The 21,757-nt window shown below is 55.1% G+C and overlaps 3 protein-coding genes across 3 annotated transcripts in view; all 3 read left to right on the top strand.

The window, feature by feature from the left end:
* The window catches only part of LOC123356219 (membrane primary amine oxidase-like), a 33,824-nt gene extending 21,885 nt beyond the window's left edge, over positions 1-11,939 (top strand). The window contains exon 5 of the mRNA XM_044999239.1: positions 11,893-11,939. The gene's annotated coding sequence lies outside the window, so the exon portion shown is untranslated. The remainder of the gene's footprint in view (positions 1-11,892) is intronic.
* LOC123356224 (glucose-6-phosphatase catalytic subunit 1-like) lies at positions 468-8,623 on the top strand. The gene is made up of 5 exons (XM_044999248.1): positions 468-777; positions 1,743-1,852; positions 5,114-5,219; positions 6,009-6,124; positions 7,456-8,623. Exons 1-5 carry the CDS (start codon positions 548-550, stop codon positions 7,965-7,967), a joined length of 1,074 nt encoding a protein of 357 aa, XP_044855183.1. The 5' UTR covers positions 468-547; the 3' UTR covers positions 7,968-8,623.
* A 25-nt stretch (positions 11,940-11,964) lies between the features above and the next one.
* On the top strand, positions 11,965-20,180 carry LOC123356223 (glucose-6-phosphatase catalytic subunit 1-like). The gene is made up of 5 exons (XM_044999247.1): positions 11,965-12,276; positions 13,251-13,360; positions 16,623-16,728; positions 17,518-17,633; positions 18,965-20,180. Exons 1-5 carry the CDS (start codon positions 12,047-12,049, stop codon positions 19,474-19,476), a joined length of 1,074 nt encoding a protein of 357 aa, XP_044855182.1. The 5' UTR covers positions 11,965-12,046; the 3' UTR covers positions 19,477-20,180.
* The last annotated feature ends 1,577 nt before the right edge of the window (positions 20,181-21,757 follow it).

Below are 21,757 nucleotides of genomic sequence, written 5' to 3'. Positions count from 1 at the left end.
TTCGTGCCACTCACGTTACTATCAGTCCTTCAGGCTCTGTTCAAATAGTCTTCTCGACACTCGTAATTAAAAAAATGAACAGTATTATTGTGGTTTGTAAGCAACAGTCAGGAGGTAGCGGGAATTATGCACAGCACAGGCTGGGTTCAGTTTAAAACACAAACCCAAGTGATTTTTCCTAGGCTGTTTTTGTACCGTAGCCGTGTCATGGTGCTGCAAAGGGTTAACGGTGCCCTCAGGTCAGTGGATGGCAAACAGCATGCTGTTTTGTCAGCCTCTTTTTCTCTTTTACGTAAATTGCTCTAAACATGTTTGGATCAAACACACACACTCCCCCCCCAGTGATGCACCTTTGATCAATGGGGTTTTGACAAAAGTGTTTTGGGTCCAAAGATCAGTGTGGGAACCAGCAACTTACAGGCTGCAAACAAGAGCCGGTCAGGGTATAAAGCCAGCCTGTGAGCAGCCCCAGAGCAGAGCAGTCTCATCAGAGACCGAAATCACTCAGCACTCTCGGCTGATACTGAAGTGTTGATAGACAAGGAGAATGGAGGCCGGCATGAACGTCCTGCATGACATGGGGATCCAGGCAACTCGCTACCTGCAGGAGAACTACCAGGGCTCCCAGGACTGGTTCCTCTTCATCTCCTTCGCTGCCGACCTCAGAAACACCTTCTTCATCCTCTTCCCCATCTGGTTCCACCTCTGCGAGGCGGTGGGTGTCAAGCTGATCTGGGTGGCCGTGATCGGGGACTGGCTCAACCTGGTCTTTAAGTGGTGAGTAGCCTGTGCTGGTCCTGGTCCTGCTGCTTGCCCTGCACACGCCCTGCACACGCCCTGCTTGCCCTGCACACGCCCTGCTTGCAGAGGGTTGTTTGGCTGTGAAGTGGGCACCTACCAAGTGGGTTCAGGGTGGCTCCAAGCTGGAGCTTTCCAAAGACAAGTTCCTCCAGCTCTGCAGCACCCAGATTTAGGGGCTTATGTTTAACTGCTTTTATTTTCCTGTGAGAGGCTGTGTGGTGCAGGGGCTACAGGGCTTACCTGGGACATGGAGATGCTGCTGACCTACTGTGTGATATGGGCAAGGGAGCCTCAGTTTCCCCTTCTGTAATACAAAAAATCCTTTGAGGTTGATGGGTGCAGAGTCCCATCTAAAATCTTAACCCTTTTTAAAGCCGCGTGAATCTTTGTATAAGCTCATGACAGAAAGCACCAGGGAGAATGCATGGAGTGTGAGTGAGCATGGGAGCTGGCCCCATCCGGTTCTAGGTGCTGCATTTATGGCGATTGCTCTTCTCCAGCCTTGCTGTTACCATGGGGCTCTGACCCATTGGGGGAAGGCTGAGATTGGGTGTGGTGATGGAGTTGCCTCTGGAGACAAGGAGGGCACGTGGTGGGCTGGGCTGGGGGGATGATGGGTCAGCCAGCGTGAGGGCACATGTTGTAGCTCTGGTTCACGCCTAGGGAGAAGCAGCCCATTGTCAGTAGATTGAATGTCTCCTGTGCCCTGCTGCACCATCAAGGAAAGGGGGGAATTGGCTCCTGGGTGAGAATGCAGCAGAAGCCAGCTGGGTGTCCCAAGCTCAGACTGAAGTCAAGCCTACAAACAACTGGCCTGGAACAGGGGATCCCCGATTCTTGCAGCCCCTGCCCCAAGCTGGGCCAGAGCTGCCGAGCTGTGTCCTTGCTTTCCTGCTCTTGTGCCCAAGGCAACTAGAGCCACTTTTATTCTTGTATTTCAGGATTCTCTTTGGGCAGAGACCCTACTGGTGGGTCCGGGAGACCAGTTACTATGGCAACGCCTCCAGCCCTGCGATCCAGCAGTTCCCCCTCACCTGTGAGACCGGCCCAGGTGAGACACATCTAGAGAGAGGAGTAATTTGGCAGAATCATGCTTCACATTATACACAAGGAGGGGAGGCATCTTCCACTGCAGCAGCAGGGTGTGGGGTGGGCATTTATCAGCGCTGAGGGACCCACTGGGAAGAAAGGCAGGAGATGTCCTAACTTGCTCCACTGCTTAACTATCCCAGTTGGACATGTTTTTCTAATGTCCACCCTAAATCTCCCTTGCTGCAAACTAAGCCACCTACTTCTTGTGCCACCCACAAGGGACACAGAGAACTACTGTCCTCTGCCTACGTCCTTTTCCATACGTGAAGACTGTTTTCAGGTCCCCACTCAGCCTTCTCTTCTCTACACTAAACATGCCCAGTTCTTTCAACCTTTCCTCATAGATCAGGTCTTCTAGAACATAGGAACGGCCACTCTGGGTCAGACCAAAGGTCCATCCAGCCCAGTATCCTGTCTTCCAACAGTGGCCAGTGCCAGGTGCCCCAGAGGGAATGAACAGAACAGGGAATCATCAAGTGATCCATCCCCTGTCGCCCATTCCCAGCTTCTGGCGAACAGAGGCCAGGGACACCATCCCTGCCCAGCCTGGCTAATAGCCATTGATGGACCAATCCTCCAGGAACTTCTCTAGATCTTTTTCTAAACCTCTGATCATTTTTGTTGCTCTGCTCTGGGGTCTCTCCAGTTCGTTCACGTCTTTCTTGAGGTGTGGTGCCCAGAATTGGACGCAGTGCTGCTGCTGGGAACTCCTGGTGCCAAGTAAAGCAGGACAGTTACCTCCCGTGTCGTACATATGTAGGGTGACCAGATTTCCCGGAGGGAAAATGGGACACCGCATGGGGCTGGCCCGAGCCTCCTGCCCTGCCCCCCGTGAGACTGTTGCTGGTCGCTGGAACTGTGCCGGCTCCCCCCGCGCAGGGCTGGCATCTCCACTCACACTCTTCCCCCCCGCCATGTTCCGCCCCACCACACCTCCCTTTTTTTACAAAATTGGGCATTTGTCCCATTGGCTCTCGCCAATTGATCAAGTACCAGAAAAGTCGGGATGACTTGGACGGGGCTTTAAAAAGGAACCATCCCAGCCAAAATGGGACGCGTGGTCATCCTGTGCATACAACACTCCTGTGCATACATCCAAGCATTACATTTGCCTTTTTCACAACAGCATCACCTTGCTGACTCATATTCAGTGTGTGAGCCACTCTGACCCCCAGATCTTTTTCCGCAGTAGGGTTATTCCCCGTTTTGCATTTGGCTTTTCGTTCCCAAACGCAGTACTTCGCACATGTCTTCATTGAATTTCACCTCGTTGACTTCAGACCAATTCTCCAGTTTCTCAAGGTCATTTTGCATTCTAATCCTGTCCTCCAAAGCACTTGAATTAGTTAACGCGGGTGGACACTCCTATTCAGAATTAAATTGTCTTAATTCAGTTACATTTAGTTAATTTCGGAAGTAAATTAACATAAACTGAATTAAGGTAAACATTCTGAATGAGAATTTAAGCTTAATTGACTTCCAAAATTAATTAAATTAAATTGAACGCAGGCAACTTTTCATTCTGAATGAGTGTGTCCACACAGGGGCTTCATGCAGTGTAACTAATTCATTTTAAACTCACTTGTTTAGTTAATCTGGATGAATTTCCCTGAGTGTCACAGTGTAGACAAGCCCTTGAACAGTCCTTCAAAGAAAGGAAATACGGAGCCCTGGAGCCCAGGGGCAGAGTGGTTTAGCACAAGCTTGAGCCTTGGATGCAGCCACTGTCTTTAAACATTTCCTGACCTGTTCACTGGGGAAAGGGAGACTTTGGAAGGGCAGATTTTACCCTGTCAGCAGTTAGGGGCAGGCCAATCTCGCCTTGGTGCTGGAGTGAAACAGGCCAGCGTATGCAAAACCTGCCTTAGCCTAAACTTCGGCTCTGTAGAAGAAACCTTTGGGCCGACCCTACAGCTACTGAGATTAAGAACAAATACCTTCCCCTGCATGACAGAGGGCTGTCTGCCCGGCCCAGGAGATGGGCAGCCTTTCCTTCCAGAAAAAGAGTGGGCTAGCCCAGTACTTGTGCAGATTCTGTTCACAGGGGGACCCTTGACCTATGCTGGAATCAGAAGCTTGTTGCAAAGTTCAGTAGGAAGCCAGCGTGGTGCAGGCTCAGGCCCAGATCAGAGGCATCCTGTGTATATTGCAACCACTGGGGCTTTGTTCATGCCAGCTGGGGGTGTGTGTGTGTGTGTGTGTGTGTGTGTGTACGTACATACGTACACACTACTGTTCTCTACTGGATGGACTGTTCCAGTGCTGTGTGCGCAGTGTTGTAGCCGTGTCTGTCCCAGGACAGTAGAGAGACAAGGTGTGTGGGGGGGTGTAATACCTTTTATTGCACCAGCGTCTGTTGGGGACAGACGAGGTCTCGAGCTACGCAGAGCCCTTCTGAAGACGAAGACCCGAAGAAGAGCTCTGTGTCGCTTGACAGCAGTTGGTCCAATAAAAGCCATTACCTCCCCTGCCTTGTCTCTCCAGCGCCATGTGACGATCAGTTCCCTCTGCCTGCTGAGCTGCATCTCCCTAGGGAGCGGTCTGTGGCTACAGCAGAAAGCCGGGTAGTCGAGCATAGGATCCTTGCAGCCTAATGCCACCTCGACCACTGCTCTTTCTGTAGCCTTGGGCAGTGGGGACTGGGTGGGCTGCCCGCTAGCTCAGAGCGTGGTGGCTGCCTCGCCGGGCAGTGCTGACAGCAGGGTGTGGATGTGTGAACACACACCGTGGGATGGGAGGAAACGGGCTTGAGCAGGCCGTGAAGACAGGGCCTACGACTGTGGAGCGCTGGGGCTGGTCTCTGCAGGGGACTAGTGTGCGGGTGGATACGTAGAGGGCGGCTGTGTCTGCACAAGTGCCAAGTGTTCTGGCAGTATCACCATTAGGGCTCCCTAATGCCAGGTGTCTATGGGGAGCTGGGCTTGTGAGTGGCTGCGGGGTCCCTCCTCTTGCTGAGCAACTTCCTTTTGCACTTCATTTCCCCTCCTACACCCCCTGTTCTGGTAAGGACACCCCCCTCCAGTGCCTCGCCTGGGGGAGTCCCTCCGGGCCTGCCCCTCCCCGTCAACTCCCTAGCGCCCTGCGCGGCCAGCTGTGCCGGGCTGGGCTGATGCAGCCTCTTGGCCGTTAGTCTGGGTGATCCCAGCGCTCTAGGCACTGAGTAGGAGGTTGCTGTTAGTGACCAGGGCAAGGTGTAACGTGGGTGTTTTCTGTCTCCCAGGGAGTCCCTCCGGCCATGCGATGGGCTCTGCAGGAGTTTACTATGTGATGGTGACAGCCATTCTGTCCATTGCTCTGAGGAAGAAGCAGCTGACGATGAAAGACCAGTAAGCAGCGTTCAGACTGTTGCGCTCCTGTGTCTGCAGGGTCAGTGGGGTGCCCTGAGGCCGGAGGGAGGTGCATTTTGAACCAAAGGAAATGAGTCTTCATGCAGTGTGCAGCGGAGCTGTGGAATTCACTGCTGCAGGAGGCCGCCAGTGCTACAGGCTCATACACCCCAACGCACACACAGACACGGGGTTTTAGAAGGGGCATGAGCACGAATCCCACTGGCAGCTAAGCCAACTAACGCCTAGATAAAGAGAATCGCGTCTCATGTCGCCCCGAGACCGAGCACCTGCTGCAGTGGCTGGGAAGGATGTGAAGGGCCTGGACTAAAACCTGCCCCAAAGCCCAGTGAAGTTGATGGGAGTCTTTGGCTGAGGCCACAACGGGTCTAGGGGAGTGCGGTGATCAGAGGAGCTCTGCCCCACTGAAGTCAATGGGAGTTGTGCAGTTGCTGTCAGTGGGAGCAGAGCCAGCTCCAAGCGCTTTTGGGCCCCTGCTGGATGTTTAAGCTTTCCCTGGATCATGGCAGAGGGCAAATCCCTGGTTCTGAACCTCTACCCACCCCACAGGGGCTGTTTAATGCCACTTTCCAGTCTGTGACTGGCATTCAGGGCTTTATAACGTGACCCTCCCTCTTCTCCACCTGCTGGAACTTCAGCCACTACCAGCAGGGAGAGACGTCCGAGTTCTCAGCCTCCCTGCTCCCCTGAGGAAAGCCTCGGTGTGGCCTTGCGCAGAGCCGCGCTCCGCTGACCTTTGTGTCTAACCAGAATGTCTCCCTGCGGCAGGTTCTTGCGGACAGCGCTGTGGGCGGGATTCTGGGCCGTCCAGGTCTGCGTCTGTTTGTCTCGAGTCTTCATCGCTGCCCATTTTCCCCATCAAGTCATCGCAGGGGTCATCTCAGGTCAGTGATCGCGCCTCTCCCTGGACAAGCCGCACGGTTACTGTCACTCTGAGCAATGGGCGCAGGGGCCACCCGCCAGCTCTCATAGACGCCACGGCCAGAAGGGACCGTTGTGCTCACCTAGTCTGATCCCCTGCGTAACACAGGGCATGGGACTGCCCCACAATCCTTCCTTTTGAACCAGAGCCGGTCTCTAAAACATCCAATCTAGATTTAAACATTGCCAGTGAGGGGGAATCCACCGCGCCCCTGGGTAAATTGTTCCCGTGGCTAATTACTGCCACCGTTAGAAACGTACACCTTATTTACCATCTGCATTTCTCTCGCTTCAACTTCCAGCCGTTGGATCATGTTAGGCCTTTGTCTGCTGGACTGAGGCTATTCTCAAGTACTTGTTCCCCATGTAGGTACTTGTAGACTGTGGTCAAGTCACCCCTAAACCTGCTCTTTCAAACGACAGTCGATAGATCAAGCTCCCTGAGTCTCTCTCTCTCTCCGGCCTGTTTTCTAAGCCCCTCCTCGTTCTCGTGACCTGTCTCTGAACGCTCTCCAGTTATATATTCTGTGTCCTGGGCAGTGCATTGCATCAAGGGAAATACCACAGGACAGGCCCTGAGATGTAAGCTGTGGCTAGGCCGCGCTGCCCTGCCCCTCTGCAGCGTGGGGCACAAGTCACTTGCTGGAGGATTCTCTGCACCTTGAGGTCTTTAAACCACGATTTGAGGACTTCAGTAGCTCAGACATAGGTCAGGGGTTTGATACAGGAGTGGGTGGGTGAGATTCTGTGGCCTGCGTTGTGCAGGAGGTCAGACTAGACAATCATAATGGTCCCTTCTCACCTTAAAGTCTATGATTCTATGACTGCATTTGTAATCCCAGAGAGCGTGCCCTGACACATGCCTTTGCAAAGCCCTTATTCCCCAGTAACCCAGCTGAGCCAGACAGAACATTAGCTGACTAGTTCCAATCACTGGCTGGTTTTACTGCCAGCAAGCCTTGTCTGGAGGTGTGGGCACAGAGGGCTTGGCACTAGGAGGAGGGGATCTTAGCCTAGGGAGGGATGGGTGGTTAAGATTGCCTCTCTGTGCCCACGGTGGGCACTGCCACCTGAATCATTCCCAGGGAGGTGGCAGTGCAGAGACTCGTTAGTCAGCTCTGTGATGATGCTGTGAGACCCTTGGGGCAGCTGCTCTCAGGAGTGATGCTCCACCACAGCTGTCCAGCCCCTGATTGTCTTGGGAGCCCTGTGGCTGCCTCTGCGGCTCCATCTCTACACACCAGTTTCCTCTCTCTGACGGGTTGTTTCTCCTCTCACGCTCTGTTCCCTGCAGGCATGGCAGTGGCTGAAGCTTTCCGGCACATCCCCTCCATCTACAACGCCAGTCTCCGGAGGTACCTGGGCACCACCCTCTTCCTGTTCAGCTTCGCCCTGGGCTTCTACCTGCTGCTGAAGGCTCTCGGCGTTGACCTGCTGTGGACCCTGGAGAAAGCCAAGAGGTGGTGTGACCGGCCGGAGTGGATCCACATTGACACCACCCCCTTCGCCGGCCTCCTCAGGAACCTGGGCATCCTGTTTGGGCTGGGGCTGGCCCTCAACTCCCAGATGTACCTGGAGAGCTGCAAAGGGAAAATGGGCCAGCAGCTGCCCTTCCGCCTGAGCTGCATCGCGGCCTCGCTCCTCGTCCTGCACCTCTTCGACTCCTTCAAGCCTCCCACCAAGGTGGAGTTGCTGTTTTACGTCCTGTCCTTCTGCAAGAGCGCGGCCGTGCCCGTGGCTGCTGCCGGCCTCATCCCCTACTGCGTCGCCCAGGTCCTGAGCCAACAGGATAAGAAAGCTGTATAGAAGGAAGGAACCTGGGTATTTATGCACACGACATGTGACATGGCCCAGGAGCAGAGGCTCCCCCATGTCTCTGGGTCCAAGTGCTGAACTGGGTCCTGAGCCAGCAGGTACTGGCTCAGCACAAGCCCTTTCCAGCGCTCTCTCCTTGCTAGGTCTGCAGAGAGGGACTCTGTCCGGACACCAGCGCAGCCCCGCTCCTGCTCGCCTGGCCGGGGTGCTCCTGTCTGGCTCGTGCAGTAGAGCTGCTGCCTATGTTACAGACCATGCCGATGTGCAGGGCCTGGGAATCAGCGTGCGGCAGGCAGGAGCCTCCAGGAAGTGTGGCCAGTTCCCCTGAGGGTCGTGCCAGCGCTGGTGAGGGCACAGCTTGGCTTTGCTGCCTCCCCTTGCCGTACGGGGTGAGAAGGAGATTGGCATTTCTGGGCACCGGGCGCTTGCTCCTGCATGTGCTCTCTGGAGGATTCCTCGGACAGCGCCCCGTGGAGGGCAGAGGCTGTTTGTGGGGGCGCTAGGTTAGGAGACAAAGCGAGGGTGCGTGGCAGAAAGGCTGGCACGTACCCACACCCTGGGGCTCACTGGCCTCTGTGTCCCACTGAGTACCCAGTGTCCCGCAGTTACCTTCATGTGAAACAGTGATGTGGGGAGAGGCGGGGGGTTTGTATATACGTGGGGTATTTTATTAAAGCCTGAGCTGTATTTCATTACCAGCCATGAGTCCTTTGTACGTCTTAGCCACAGGTCGTCCTGGAGTGAGGGTGCTGAGTGGGGAGTGACTCTCCCGTGCGTGGTGTTCGGGTTTGACAGGGGACCTTTCCCTGCTCCTGGGGGAATCCAGCCCCCTCTCTGGATGCTGCTAACCTATCCCCTGCCAGACGCACTTTAAAACTACGGAGGAAGATAACTGGACCCTCCTACGAAGTCCCTATTGCCACCCCCGTCCCTGCACATGCTGCCAGACACTGCTGGCATAGGACTGTCCGGGGGAGGGGGAAGCGGGCAGAGGCTCAGTGCCATGGGATCACCCAGTCAGCGATTCCCATCTGTTACCTTGCTCTTGGCTTTACTGGTCACTGGTTAAACCAGCTCGCTGCCTGCTTACCTGGCCATCCCACCAGCAAGAGGAAGAAGGAATTCACAGGCTGGGCCTGGCTGGCAGGAGCACAGTGTCCCGTCCTCCACGCAGACTCAGGAAGGGGGTTGTACAGAATCAGTCGCTGCCTGAGCCCCATTTCTCTGTAGGCGCCTGATTGGAAAAGCACAAACTCTTGGTGGGTCCTGTCCCCTACCCTGGCACTGCAAGGTCCATTGTGGAGCTGGTGTGACTGACAGCCCAGAGCTGGAACTGAAGGGAAGAGGCCACGTCCTGAGCCCAGGTCAGCACAGCTCAGGACAGGTGGGGACGCACAGCTGCTGCAGTGGAAAGGCGGGTAACAGTTACCCAGGCCCGTGGAGCTGCTGTTTCAGTCTGATCAAGTGAGATATTCCCAGCTGCTCCTGAGCATTATCAGGTGCCTGGGCGCAGACACTTCAGCTGTCAAACAGCCTCACCTCCTGGCAGCAGCAGGGGTTCAGGTCTCTCCGGCTCAGCCTGCCTTTCGGGGTGGGGCTGGGCCTCTCGACTGGGAGTGGGGCGGACATGGGCACATCCTGGGGCCAGACCCGCCCTAACATTAGCCCTGTTGCTCTCTGTGCTGCAGTAACACCTGGGCTCTGGGGGACACACACGTAAACTGCAGCTCAGCTCCCCAATCATCTCCTGCCTTGAGTGCTCAGCCCCCGTCGCGCTGTTCTTCATGGCCCCTGCCTCCACCAGCTGAAACGCTGCTGTTGAAATGGTTTCCCTCTCTCCTGGCTCTGACCCAGCACCCCCCTTTTGAAGGGCCATCAGCTCCCCATTGCTCTGTGCATCAGGTCGGGCCCTTGTCTTCAAGGCTCTGCATCGCTCGGCTCCTGCCTGTGCCTCTGCCCCTCCGTAATGGCTGCCGTCCCAGAACCAGGGGCCCCGCCTTCCCGCTAAAGAGAGGATCCTGCCCCACAGCCTGTGTGAGCCACGCACGATCATCTGTGTGCAGCCTCGTCCACCCCTCCCTGTCCCACGCTGCCATTAAAAGCCCAGAATCTCTGCGAGCGCAAAGCTGCCCCGGCGTTGGCACAGGTTCTGATTTCTGCTCATGAGAGTCAGAAGGGACCCACGTCACCAGATAGAAAAGCAGGCTCTTCTTGTTCAGCATGTGAAAGCGAATCCATGTGGTTGAGTCCTCCGCATGCTAATGGCATGTGGTTCCAGGCGGCTGGCACGCCAGGCAGATACCAAATCCATAATTCATGCTTATCAGGAGAGCTGCTGATATTGCTGTTGGAGCAGGGCTGCCCTTCCTCGACAGCGCGGGGGCAGCATGGCTGCAGGGGAGGAGAGGCCAAACTTAGGGACAAAGGTGTCAAGAATTGAGTATATTCCCTTTGCTTCAGAGCCCAATGATCCTTCAGGGTTTTATTTTCCAGTATAAACAGGTTCCACCTTTGCCTGAAACCCATTTCAAGGGCTGCATGTCTCATATTCTTTGGCGCTGCATCAAGTGGGGCGGCCCGGGTGCTTTTGCAGGATCCCAGGGCAGGGCAGGGCAGCAGCGGCCCAGGGCAGATGGGATTTGTGATTAGGAGTAGAATCGAATTGGTTGTTTCTCTGGGCATCTCGTGTACCCTGGGAAGTTCAGCTCTTAATGTAGCAAGCTAGAGAGTGAGGCCAGGTTCAGAGCTGGTGTCAGCAAGTGCGACTCCACTGCTGTGCATGGGAGTTTTACCGCCGCCTGCAGTGGGAGCAGGGCTGGGCCCTACGCAGTGCGCACCCTCCTGTGGGAGTGCAGCCCTGTGTCGTCCTCCTCCTCCGTTGTGTGCTGTGCCCAAGGCTGCCCAGAGGATTCAGGGGGTCTGGGGCAAAGCAATTTTGAGGGCCCTTTCAATTAAAAAAAAGTTGCAATACTATAGAATAAGATATTCTCGTGGGGGCCCCTGCTGGGCCCGGGGCCTGGGGCAAATTGCCCCACTTGCCCCCCCACCCCCCAGCCAGCCCTGGCTGTGCCAGGGCAGCAAGGGAGTTACAGAGGCAAGAGTGTCTGGTGTCTAGGGTATCTAGACGCCGAAGTTCCTTTGAGGCCACACAAAGCCCAGCAAAGTATCTCTAGAAAAGCACGATCGCAGGCCAAGCACTGGGGAAGCCTGACTGTCTAGAGCCGTTGGCAGGTCCTTCTGGCGTTTTGGGGGGATACTGGCTGAGTAAGCAGAGTCTTGTCTGGTTCCCAGTTAAATTACAGGGTAGTGCAAATGCCCTAAAGGTGCCCAACCATCCCTACCCAGCTCTCAGCTTTCATCCTGCTCCCACAAATGCCAGGTCAGAATCAAGCCCACCTCTCTTCAAAGTGAAGAGCCCAACAAAGGGCCTGCTTGACCCCACTACACTCCAGTAACATGCCAAAGTGACCCCACTGGATCTCTGGGACAACGTAGCCTTGACTCAGGCCTGAGCGCGCTGTGCTTCCTGCCACTCACGTTACTATCAGTCCTTCAGGCTCTGTTCAAATAGTCTTCTCGACACTCGTAATTAAAAAAATGAACAGTATTATTGTGGTTTGTAAGCAACAGTCAGGAGGTAGCGGGAATTATTCACAGCACAGGCTGGGTTCAGTTTAAAACACAAACCCAAGTGATTTTTCCTAGGCTGTTTTTGTACCGTAGCCGTGTCATGGTGCTGCAAAGGGTTAACGGTGCCCTCAGGTCAGTGGATGGCAAACAGCATGCTGTTTTGTCAGCCTCTTTTTCTCTTTTACGTAAATTGCTCTAAACATGTTTGGATCAAACACACACACTCCCCCCCCAGTGATGCACCTTTGATCAATGGGGTTTTGACAAAAGTGTTTTGGGTCCAAAGATCAGTGTGGGAGCCAGCAACTTACAGGCTGCAAACAAGAGCCGGTCAGGGTATAAAGCCAGCCTGTGAGCAGCCCCAGAGCAGAGCAGTCTCATCAGAGACCGAAATCACTCAGCACTCTCGGCTGATACTGAAGTGTTGATAGACAAGGAGAATGGAGGCCGGCATGAACGTCCTGCATGACATGGGGATCCAGGCAACTCGCTACCTGCAGGAGAACTACCAGGGCTCCCAGGACTGGTTCCTCTTCATCTCCTTCGCTGCCGACCTCAGAAACACCTTCTTCATCCTCTTCCCCATCTGGTTCCACCTCTGCGAGGCGGTGGGTGTCAAGCTGATCTGGGTAGCCGTGATCGGGGACTGGCTCAACCTGGTCTTTAAGTGGTGAGTAGCCTGTGCTGGTCCTGGTCCTGCTGCTTGCCCTGCACACGCCCTGCTTGCCCTGCACACGCCCTGCTTGCCCTGCACACGCCCTGCTTGCAGAGGGTTGTTTGGCTGTGAAGTGGGCACCTACCAAGTGGGTTCAGGGTGGCTCCAAGCTGGAGCTTTCCAAAGACAAGTTCCTCCAGCTCTGCAGCACCCAGATTTAGGGGCTTATGTTTAACTGCTTTTATTTTCCTGTGAGAGGCTGTGTGGTGCAGGGGCTACAGGGCTTACCTGGGACATGGAGATGCTGCTGACCTACTGTGTGATATGGGCAAGGGAGCCTCAGTTTCCCCTTCTGTAATACAAAAAATCCTTTGAGGTTGATGGGTGCAGAGTCCCATCTAAAATCTTAACCCTTTTTAAAGCCGCGTGAATCTTTGTATAAGCTCATGACAGAAAGCGCCAGGGAGAATGCATGGAGTGTGAGTGAGCATGGGAGCTGGCCCCATCCGGTTCTAGGTGCTGCATTTATGGCGATTGCTCTTCTCCAGCCTTGCTGTTACCATGGGGCTCTGACCCATTGGGGGAAGGCTGAGATTGGGTGTGGTGATGGAGTTGCCTCTGGAGACAAGGAGGGCACGTGGTGGGCTGGGCTGGGGGGATGATGGGTCAGCCAGCGTGAGGGCACATGTTGTAGCTCTGGTTCACGCCCAGGGAGAAGCAGCCCATTGTCAGTAGATTGAACGTCTCCTGTGCCCCGCTGCACCATCAAGGAAAGGGGGGAATTGGCTCCTGGGTGAGAATGCAGCAGAAGCCAGCTGGGTGTCCCAAGCTCAGACTGAAGTCAAGCCTACAAACAACTGGCCTGGAACAGGGGATCCCCGATTCTTGCAGCCCCTGCCCCAAGCTGGGCCAGAGCTGCCGAGCTGTGTCCTTGCTTTCCTGCTCTTGTGCCCAAGGCAACTAGAGCCACTTTTATTCTTGTATTTCAGGATCCTCTTTGGGCAGAGACCCTACTGGTGGGTCCGGGAGACCAGTTACTATGGCAACGCCTCCAGCCCTGCGATCCAGCAGTTCCCCCTCACCTGTGAGACCGGCCCAGGTGAGACACATCTAGAGAGAGGAGTAATTTGGCAGAATCATGCTTCACATTATACACAAGGAGGGGAGGCATCTTCCACTGCAGCAGCAGGGTGTGGGGTGGGCATTTATCAGCACTGAGGGACCCACTGGGAAGAAAGGCAGGAGATGTCCTAACTTGCTCCACTGCTTAACTATCCCAGTTAGACATGTTTTTCTAATGTCCACCCTAAATCTCCCTTGCTGCAAACTAAGCCACCTACTTCTTGTGCCACCCACAAGGGACACAGAGAACTACTGTCCTCTGCCTACGTCCTTTTCCATACGTGAAGACTGTTTTCAGGTCCCCACTCAGCCTTCTCTTCTCTACACTAAACATGCCCAGTTCTTTCAACCTTTCCTCATAGATCAGGTCTTCTAGAACATAGGAATGGCCACTCTGGGTCAGACCAAAGGTCCATCCAGCCCAGTATCCTGTCTTCCAACAGTGGCCAGTGCCAGGTGCCCCAGAGGGAATGAACAGAACAGGGAATCATCAAGTGATCCATCCCCTGTCGCCCATTCCCAGCTTCTGGCGAACAGAGGCCAGGGACACCATCCCTGCCCAGCCTGGCTAATAGCCATTGATGGACCGATCCTCCAGGAACTTCTCTAGATCTTTTTCTAAACCTCTGATCATTTTTGTTGCTCTGCTCTGGGGTCTCTCCAGTTCGTTCACGTCTTTCTTGAGGTGTGGTGCCCAGAATTGGACGCAGTGCTGCTGCTGGGAACTCCTGGTGCCAAGTAAAGCAGGACAGTTACCTCCCGTGTCGTACATATGTAGGGTGACCAGATTTCCCGGAGGGAAAATGGGACACCGCATGGGGCTGGCCCGAGCCTCCTGCCCTGCCCCCCGTGAGACTATTGCTGGTCGCTGGAACTGTGCCGGCTCCCCCCGCGCAGGGCTGGCATCTCCACTCACACTCTTCCCCCCCGCCATGTTCTGCCCCACCACACCTCCCTTTTTTGACAAAATTGGGCATTTGTCCCATTGGCTCTCGCCAATTGATCAAGTCCCAGAAAAGTCGGGATGACTTGGACGGGGCTTTAAAAAGGAACCATCCCAGCCAAAATGGGACGCGTGGTCATCCTGTGCATACAACACTCCTGTGCATACATCCAAGCATTACATTTGCCTTTTTCACAACAGCATCACCTTGCTGACTCATATTCAGTGTGTGAGCCACTCTGACCCCCAGATCTTTTTCCGCAGTAGGGTTATTCCCCGTTTTGCATTTGGCTTTTCCTTCCCAAACGCAGTACTTCGCACATGTCTTCATTGAATTTCACCTCGTTGACTTCAGACCAATTCTCCAGTTTCTCAAGGTCATTTTGCATTCTAATCCTGTCCTCCAAAGCACTTGAATTAGTTAACCCGGGTGGACACTCCTATTCAGAATTAAATTGTCTTAATTCAGTTACATTTAGTTAATTTCGGAAGTAAATTAACATAAACTGAATTAAGGTAAACATTCTGAATGAGAATTTAAGCTTAATTGACTTCCAAAATTAATTAAATTAAATTGAATGCAGGCAACTTTTCATTCTGAATGAGTGTGTCCACACAGGGGCTTCATGCAGTGTAACTAATTCATTTTAAACTCACTTGTTTAGTTAATCTGGATGAATTTCCCTGAGTGTCACAGTGTAGACAAGCCCTTGAACAGTCCTTCAAAGAAAGGAAATACGGAGCCCTGGAGCCCAGGGGCAGAGTGGTTTAGCACAAGCTTGAGCCTTGGATGCAGCCGCTGTCTTTAAACATTTCCTGACCTGTTCACTGGGGAAAGGGAGACTTTGGGAGGGCAGATTTTACCCTGTCAGCAGTTAGGGGCAGGCCAATCTCGCCTTGGTGCTGGAGTGAAACAGGCCAGCGTATGCAAAACCTGCCTTAGACTAAACTTCGGCTCTGTAGAAGAAACCTTTGGGCCGACCCTACAGCTACTGAGATTAAGAACAAATACCTTCCCCTGCATGACAGAGGGCTGTCTGCCCGGCCCAGGAGATGGGCAGCCTTTCCTTCCAGAAAAAGAGTGGGCTAGCCCAGTACCTGTGCAGATTCTGTTCACAGGGGGACCCTTGACCTATGCTGGAATCAGAAGCTTGTTGCAAAGTTCAGTAGGAAGCCAGCGTGGTGCAGGCTCAGGCCCAGATCAGAGGCATCCTGTGTATATTGCAACCACTGGGGCTTTGTTCATGCCAGTGGGGGTGTGTGTGTGTGTGTGTGTGTGTACGTACGTACACACGTACGTACACACTACTGTTCTCTACTGGATGGACTGTTCCAGTGCTGTGTGCGCAGTGTTGTAGCCGTGTCTGTCCCAGGACAGTAGAGAGACAAGGTGTGTGGGGGGGTGTAATACCTTTTATTGCACCAGCGTCTGTTGGGGACAGACGAGGTCTCGAGCTACGCAGAGCCCTTCTGAAGACGAAGACCCGAAGAAGAGCTCTGTGTCGCTTGACAGCAGTTGGTCCAATAAAAGCCATTACCTCCCCTGCCTTGTCTCTCCAGCGCCATGTGACGATCAGTTCCCTCTGCCTGCTGAGCTGCATCTCCCTAGGGAGCGGTCTGTGGCTACAGCAGAAAGCCGGGTAGTCAAGCATAGGATCCTTGCAGCCTAATGCCACCTCGACCACTGCTCTTTCTGTAGCCTTGGGCAGTGGGGACCGGGTGGGCTGCCCGCTAGCTCAGAGCGTGGTGGCTGCCTCGCCGGGCAGTGCTGACAGCAGGGTATGGATGTGTGAACACACACCGTGGGATGAGAAGAAACGGGCTTGAGCAGGCCGTGAAGACAGGGCCTACGACTGTGGAGCGCTGGGGCTGGTCTCTGCAGGGGACTAGTGTGCGGGTGGATACGTAGAGGGCGGCTGTGTCTGCACAAGTGCCAAGTGTTCTGGCAGTATCACCATTAGGGCTCCCTAATGCCAGGTGTCTATGGGGAGCTGGGCTTGTGAGTGGCTGCGGGGTCCCTCCTCTTGCTGAGCAACTTCCTTTTGCACTTCATTTCCCCTCCTACACTCCCTGTTCTGGTAAGGACACCCCCCTCCAGTGCCTCGCCTGGGGGAGTCCCTCCGGGCCTGCCCCTCCCAGTCAACTCCCTAGCGCCCTGCGCGGCCAGCTGTGCCGGGCTGGGCTGATGCAGCCTCTTGGCCGTTAGTCTGGGTGATCCCAGCGCTCTAGGCACTGAGTAGGAGGTTGCTGTTAGTGACCAGGGCAAGGTGTAACGTGGGTGTTTTCTCTCTCCCAGGGAGTCCCTCCGGCCATGCGATGGGCTCTGCAGGAGTTTACTATGTGATGGTGACAGCCATTCTGTCCATTGCTCTGAGGAAGAAGCAGCTGACGATTAAAGACCAGTAAGCAGCGTTCAGACTGTTGCGCTCCTGTGTCTGCAGGGTCAGTGGGGTGCCCTGAGGCCGGAGGGAGGTGCATTTTGAACCAAAGGAAATGAGTCTTCATGCAGTGTGCAGTGGAGCTGTGGAATTCACTGCTGCAGGAGGCCGCCAGTGCTACAGGCTCATACACCCCAACGCACACACAGACACGGGGTTTTAGAAGGGGCATGAGCATGAATCCCACTGGCAGCTAAGCCAACTAACGCCTAGATAAAGAGAATCGCGTCTCATGTCGCCCCGAGACCGAGCACCTGCTGCAGTGGCTGGGAAGGATGTGAAGGGCCTGGGCTAAAACCTGCCCCAAAGCCCAGTGAAGTTGATGGGAGTCTTTGGCTGAGGCCACAACGGGTCTAGGGGAGCGCGGTGATCAGAGGAGCTCTGCCCCACTGAAGTCAATGGGAGTTGTGCAGTTGCTGTCAGTGGGAGCAGAGCCAGCTCCAAGCGCTTTTGGGCCCCTGCTGGATGTTTAAGCTTTCCCTGGATCATGGCAGAGGGCAAATCCCTGGTTCTGAACCTCTACCCACCCCACAGGGGCTGTTTAATGCCACTTTCCAGTCTGTGACTGGCATTCAGGGCTTTATAACGTGACCCTCCCTCTTCTCCACCTGCTGGAACTTCAGCCACTACCAGCAGGGAGAGACGTCCGAGTTCTCAGCCTCCCTGCTCCCCTGAGGAAAGCCTCGGTGTGGCCTTGCGCAGAGCCGCGCTCCGCTGACCTTTGTGTCTAACCAGAATGTCTCCCTGCGGCAGGTTCTTGCGGACAGCGCTGTGGGCGGGATTCTGGGCCGTCCAGGTCTGCGTCTGTTTGTCTCGAGTCTTCATCGCTGCCCATTTTCCCCATCAAGTCATCGCAGGGGTCATCTCAGGTCAGTGATCGCGCCTCTCCCTGGACAAGCCGCACGGTTACTGTCACTCTGAGCAATGGGCGCAGGGGCCACCCGCCAGCTCTCATAGACGCCACGGCCAGAAGGGACCGTTGTGCTCACCTAGTCTGATCCCCTGCGTAACACAGGGCATGGGACTGCCCCACAATCCTTCCTTTAGAGACCGGCTCTGGTTCAAAAACATCCAATCTAGATTTAAACATTGCCAGTGAGGGGGAATCCACCGCGCCCCTGGGTAAATTGTTCCCGTGGCTAATTACTGCCACCGTTAGAAACGTACACTTTATTTACCATCTGCATTTCTCTCGCTTCAACTTCCAGCCATTGGATCATGTTAGGCCTTTGTCTGCTGGACTGAGGCTATTCTCAAGTACTTGTTCCCCATGTAGGTACTTGTAGACTGTGGTCAAGTCACCCCTAAACCTGCTCTTTCAAACGACAGTCGATAGATCAAGCTCCCTGAGTCTCTCTCTCTCTCTGGCCTGTTTTCTAACCCCCTCCTCGTTCTCGTGACCCGTCTCTGAACGCTCTCCAGTTATATATTCTGTGTCCTGGGCAGTGCATTGCATCAAGGGAAATACCACAGGACAGGCCCTGAGATGTAAGCTGTGGCTAGGCCGTGCTGCCCTGCCCCTCTGCAGCGTGGGGCACAAGTCACTTGCTGGAGGATTCTCTGCACCTTGAGGTCTTTAAACCACGATTTGAGGACTTCAGTAGCTCAGACATAGGTCAGGGGTTTGATACAGGAGTGGGTGGGTGAGATTCTGTGGCCTGCGTTGTGCAGGAGGTCAGACTAGACAATCATAATGGTCCCTTCTCACCTTAAAGTCTATGATTCTATGACTGCATTTGTAATCCCAGAGAGCGTGCCCTGACACATGCCTTTGCAAAGCCCTTATTCCCCAGTAACCCAGCTGAGCCAGACAGAACATTAGCTGACTAGTTCCAATCACTGGCTGGTTTTACTGCCAGCAAGCCTTGTCTGGAGGTGTGGGCACAGAGGGCTTGGCACTAGGAGGAGGGGATCTTAGCCTAGGGAGGGATGGGTGGTTAAGATTGCCTCTCTGTGCCCACGGTGGGCACTGCCACCTGAATCATTCCCAGGGAGGTGGCAGTGCAGAGACTCGTTAGTCAGCTCTGTGATGATGCTGTGAGACCCTTGGGGCAGCTGCTTTCAGGAGTGATGCTCCACCACAGCTGTCCAGCCCCTGATTGTCTTGGGAGCCCTGTGGCTGCCTCTGCGGCTCCATCTCTACACACCAGTTTCCTCTCTCTGACGGGTTGTTTCTCCTCTCACGCTCTGTTCCCTGCAGGCATGGCAGTGGCTGAAGCTTTCCGGCACATCCCCTCCATCTACAACGCCAGTCTCCGGAGGTACCTGGGCACCACCCTCTTCCTCTTCAGCTTCGCCCTGGGCTTCTACCTGCTGCTGAAGGCTCTCGGCGTTGACCTGCTGTGGACCCTGGAGAAAGCCAAGAGGTGGTGTGACCGGCCGGAGTGGATCCACATTGACACCACCCCCTTCGCCGGCCTCCTCAGGAACCTGGGCATCCTGTTTGGGCTGGGGCTGGCCCTCAACTCCCAGATGTACCTGGAGAGCTGCAAAGGGAAAATGGGCCAGCAGCTGCCCTTCCGCCTGAGCTGCATCGCGGCCTCGCTCCTCGTCCTGCACCTCTTCGACTCCTTCAAGCCTCCCACCAAGGTGGAGTTGCTGTTTTACGTCCTGTCCTTCTGCAAGAGCGCGGCCGTGCCCGTGGCTGCTGCCGGCCTCATCCCCTACTGCGTCGCCCAGGTCCTGAGCCAACAGGATAAGAAAGCTGTATAGAAGGAAGGAACCTGGGTATTTATGCACACGACATGTGACATGGCCCAGGAGCAGAGGCTCCCCCATGTCTCTGGGTCCAAGTGCTGAACTGGGTCCTGAGCCAGCAGGTACTGGCTCAGCACAAGCCCTTTCCAGCGCTCTCTCCTTGCTAGGTCTGCAGAGAGGGACTCTGTCCGGACACCAGCGCCGCCCCGCTCCTGCTCGCCTGGCCGGGGTGCTCCTGTCTGGCTCGTGCAGTAGAGCTGCTGCCTATGTTACAGACCACGCCGATGTGCAGGGCCTGGGAATCAGCGCGCGGCAGGCAGGAGCCTCCAGGAAGTGTGGCCAGTTCCCCTGAGGGTCGTGCCAGCGCTGGTGAGGGCACAGCTTGGCTTTGCTGCCTCCCCTTGCCGTACGGGGTGAGAAGGAGATTGACATTTCTGGGCACCGGGCGCTTGCTCCTGCATGTGCTCTCTGGAGGATTCCTCGGACAGCGCCCCGTGGAGGGCAGAGGCTGTTTGTGGGGGAGCTAGGTTAGGAGACAAAGCGAGGGTGCGTGGTAGAAAGGCTGGCACGTACCCACACCCTGGGGCTCACTGGCCTCTGTATCCCACTGAGTACCCAGTGTCCTGCAGTTACCTTCATGTGAAACAGTGATGGGGGGGGGGCGGGGGGTCTGTATATACGTGGGGTATTTTATTAAAGCCTGAGCTGTATTTCATTACCAGCCATGAGTCCTTTGTACGTCTTAGCCACAGGTCGTCCTGGAGTGAGGGTGCTGAGTGGGGAGTGACTCTCCCGTGCGTGGTGTTTGGATTTGACAGGGGACATTTCCCTGCTCCTGGGGGAATCCAGCCCCCTCTCTGGATGCTGCTAACCTATCCCCTGCCAGACGCACTTTAAAACTACGGAGGAAGATAACTGGACCCTCCTACGAAGTCCCTATTGCCACCCCCGTCCCTGCACATGCTGCCAGACACTGCTGGCATAGGACTGTCCGGGGGAGGGGGAAGCAGGCAGAGGCTCAGTGCCATGGGATCACCCAGTCAGCGATTCCCATCTGTTACCTTGCTCTTGGCTTTACTGGTCACTGGTTAAACCAGCTCGCTGCCTGCTTACCTGGCCATCCCACCAGCAAGAGGAAGAAGGAATTCACAGGCTGGGCCTGGCTGGCAGGAGCACAGTGTCCCGTCCTCCACGCAGACTCAGGAAGGGGGTTGTACAGAATCAGTCGCTGCCTGAGCCCCATTTCTCTGTAGGCGCCTGATTGGAAAAGCACAAACTCTTGGTGGGTCCTGTCCCCTACCCTGGCACTGCAAGGTCCATTGTGGAGCTGGTGTGACTGACAGCCCAGAGCTGGAACTGAAGGGAAGAGGCCACGTCCTGAGCCCAGGTCAGCACAGCTCAGGACAGGTGGGGACGCACAGCTGCTGCAGTGGAAAGGCGGGTAACAGTTACCCAGGCCCGTGGAGCTGCTGTTTCAGTCTGATCAAGTGAGATATTCCCAGCTGCTCCTGAGCATTATCAGGTGCCTGGGCACAGACACTTCAGCTGTCAAACAGCCTCACCTCCTGGCAGCAGCAGGGGTTCAGGTCTCTCCGGCTCAGCCTGCCTTTCAGGGTGGGGCTGGGCCTCTCGACTGGGAGTGGGGCGGACATGGGCACATCTGGGCATGTCAGGGCTCCTTTGCGGGGAGTGGGCAGGGGATGCTCGCTGGGCTGTGCGTGCTGGAGAGGTAAGAGTCAGTCTCCAGGGCTGGCAGCCAGCACCTGCCCCTTAAGTAACCGAGTTCAATAAAACACAAAGGGGAAGCAGTCCCGGGATGGACCAGGAGACGGGCTGGAATTATTGTGCTTCATCACCAGGGTCAGATTGTCTGACGGGCCCCTGGGGGAGACGGGCGATTTGGTGTCACACATCTCAGCACCAGCCTTCTGGCATGTCCCTGGCTGCCCCCTCTGAGACCTGGGCTTTAAGCAGGGTTTGCTGCTGACTAGATGAAGGCGCTGAACTGGGCTCATCCCAGCCACTAACTCAACTGTTCAAAGTCCTGGTTCAACATGATTCAATTTAAAATAAATCCCGTTTAGAAAAGGAAAGTTCAGCCCTTTAATCTGCAGTTCATGTATTTTCGTGGCATGTGTGAAATGGGCTGACCCCAGTGGCTGCCATCGTAGGGTTCAGGGCATGCAGCGCTCCCCAAGCACTCAACACGCAAATCCACGCACCAAAGCAGCCCCCTGGCCTCAGCAGCGACAGTGGACTTTGTGTCTATGCACAACGCGGCATTTCTGTGTTTGTC

The sequence above is a fragment of the Mauremys mutica genome, chromosome 25, assembly GCF_020497125.1.
Source record: "Mauremys mutica isolate MM-2020 ecotype Southern chromosome 25, ASM2049712v1, whole genome shotgun sequence".
NCBI lineage: Eukaryota > Metazoa > Chordata > Testudines > Geoemydidae > Mauremys > Mauremys mutica.
Note: the sequence above shows the minus strand (reverse complement) of the source record. Positions and strands in the feature narration are given on the sequence as shown.

Excerpts from the sequence above, each read along its gene's own strand:
- LOC123356224 (XM_044999248.1), top strand. The coding sequence starts at position 548 with ATGGAGGCCGGCATGAACGTCCTGCATGACATGGGGATCCAGGCAACT. Across the intron at positions 778-1,742 it reads CTCAACCTGGTCTTTAAGTG|GATTCTCTTTGGGCAGAGAC; the intron begins GTGAGTAGCCTG and ends CTTGTATTTCAG. Across the intron at positions 5,220-6,008 it reads CAGCTGACGATGAAAGACCA|GTTCTTGCGGACAGCGCTGT; the intron begins GTAAGCAGCGTT and ends TCCCTGCGGCAG.
- LOC123356223 (XM_044999247.1), top strand. The coding sequence starts at position 12,047 with ATGGAGGCCGGCATGAACGTCCTGCATGACATGGGGATCCAGGCAACT. Across the intron at positions 16,729-17,517 it reads CAGCTGACGATTAAAGACCA|GTTCTTGCGGACAGCGCTGT; the intron begins GTAAGCAGCGTT and ends TCCCTGCGGCAG. Across the intron at positions 17,634-18,964 it reads CATCGCAGGGGTCATCTCAG|GCATGGCAGTGGCTGAAGCT; the intron begins GTCAGTGATCGC and ends TGTTCCCTGCAG.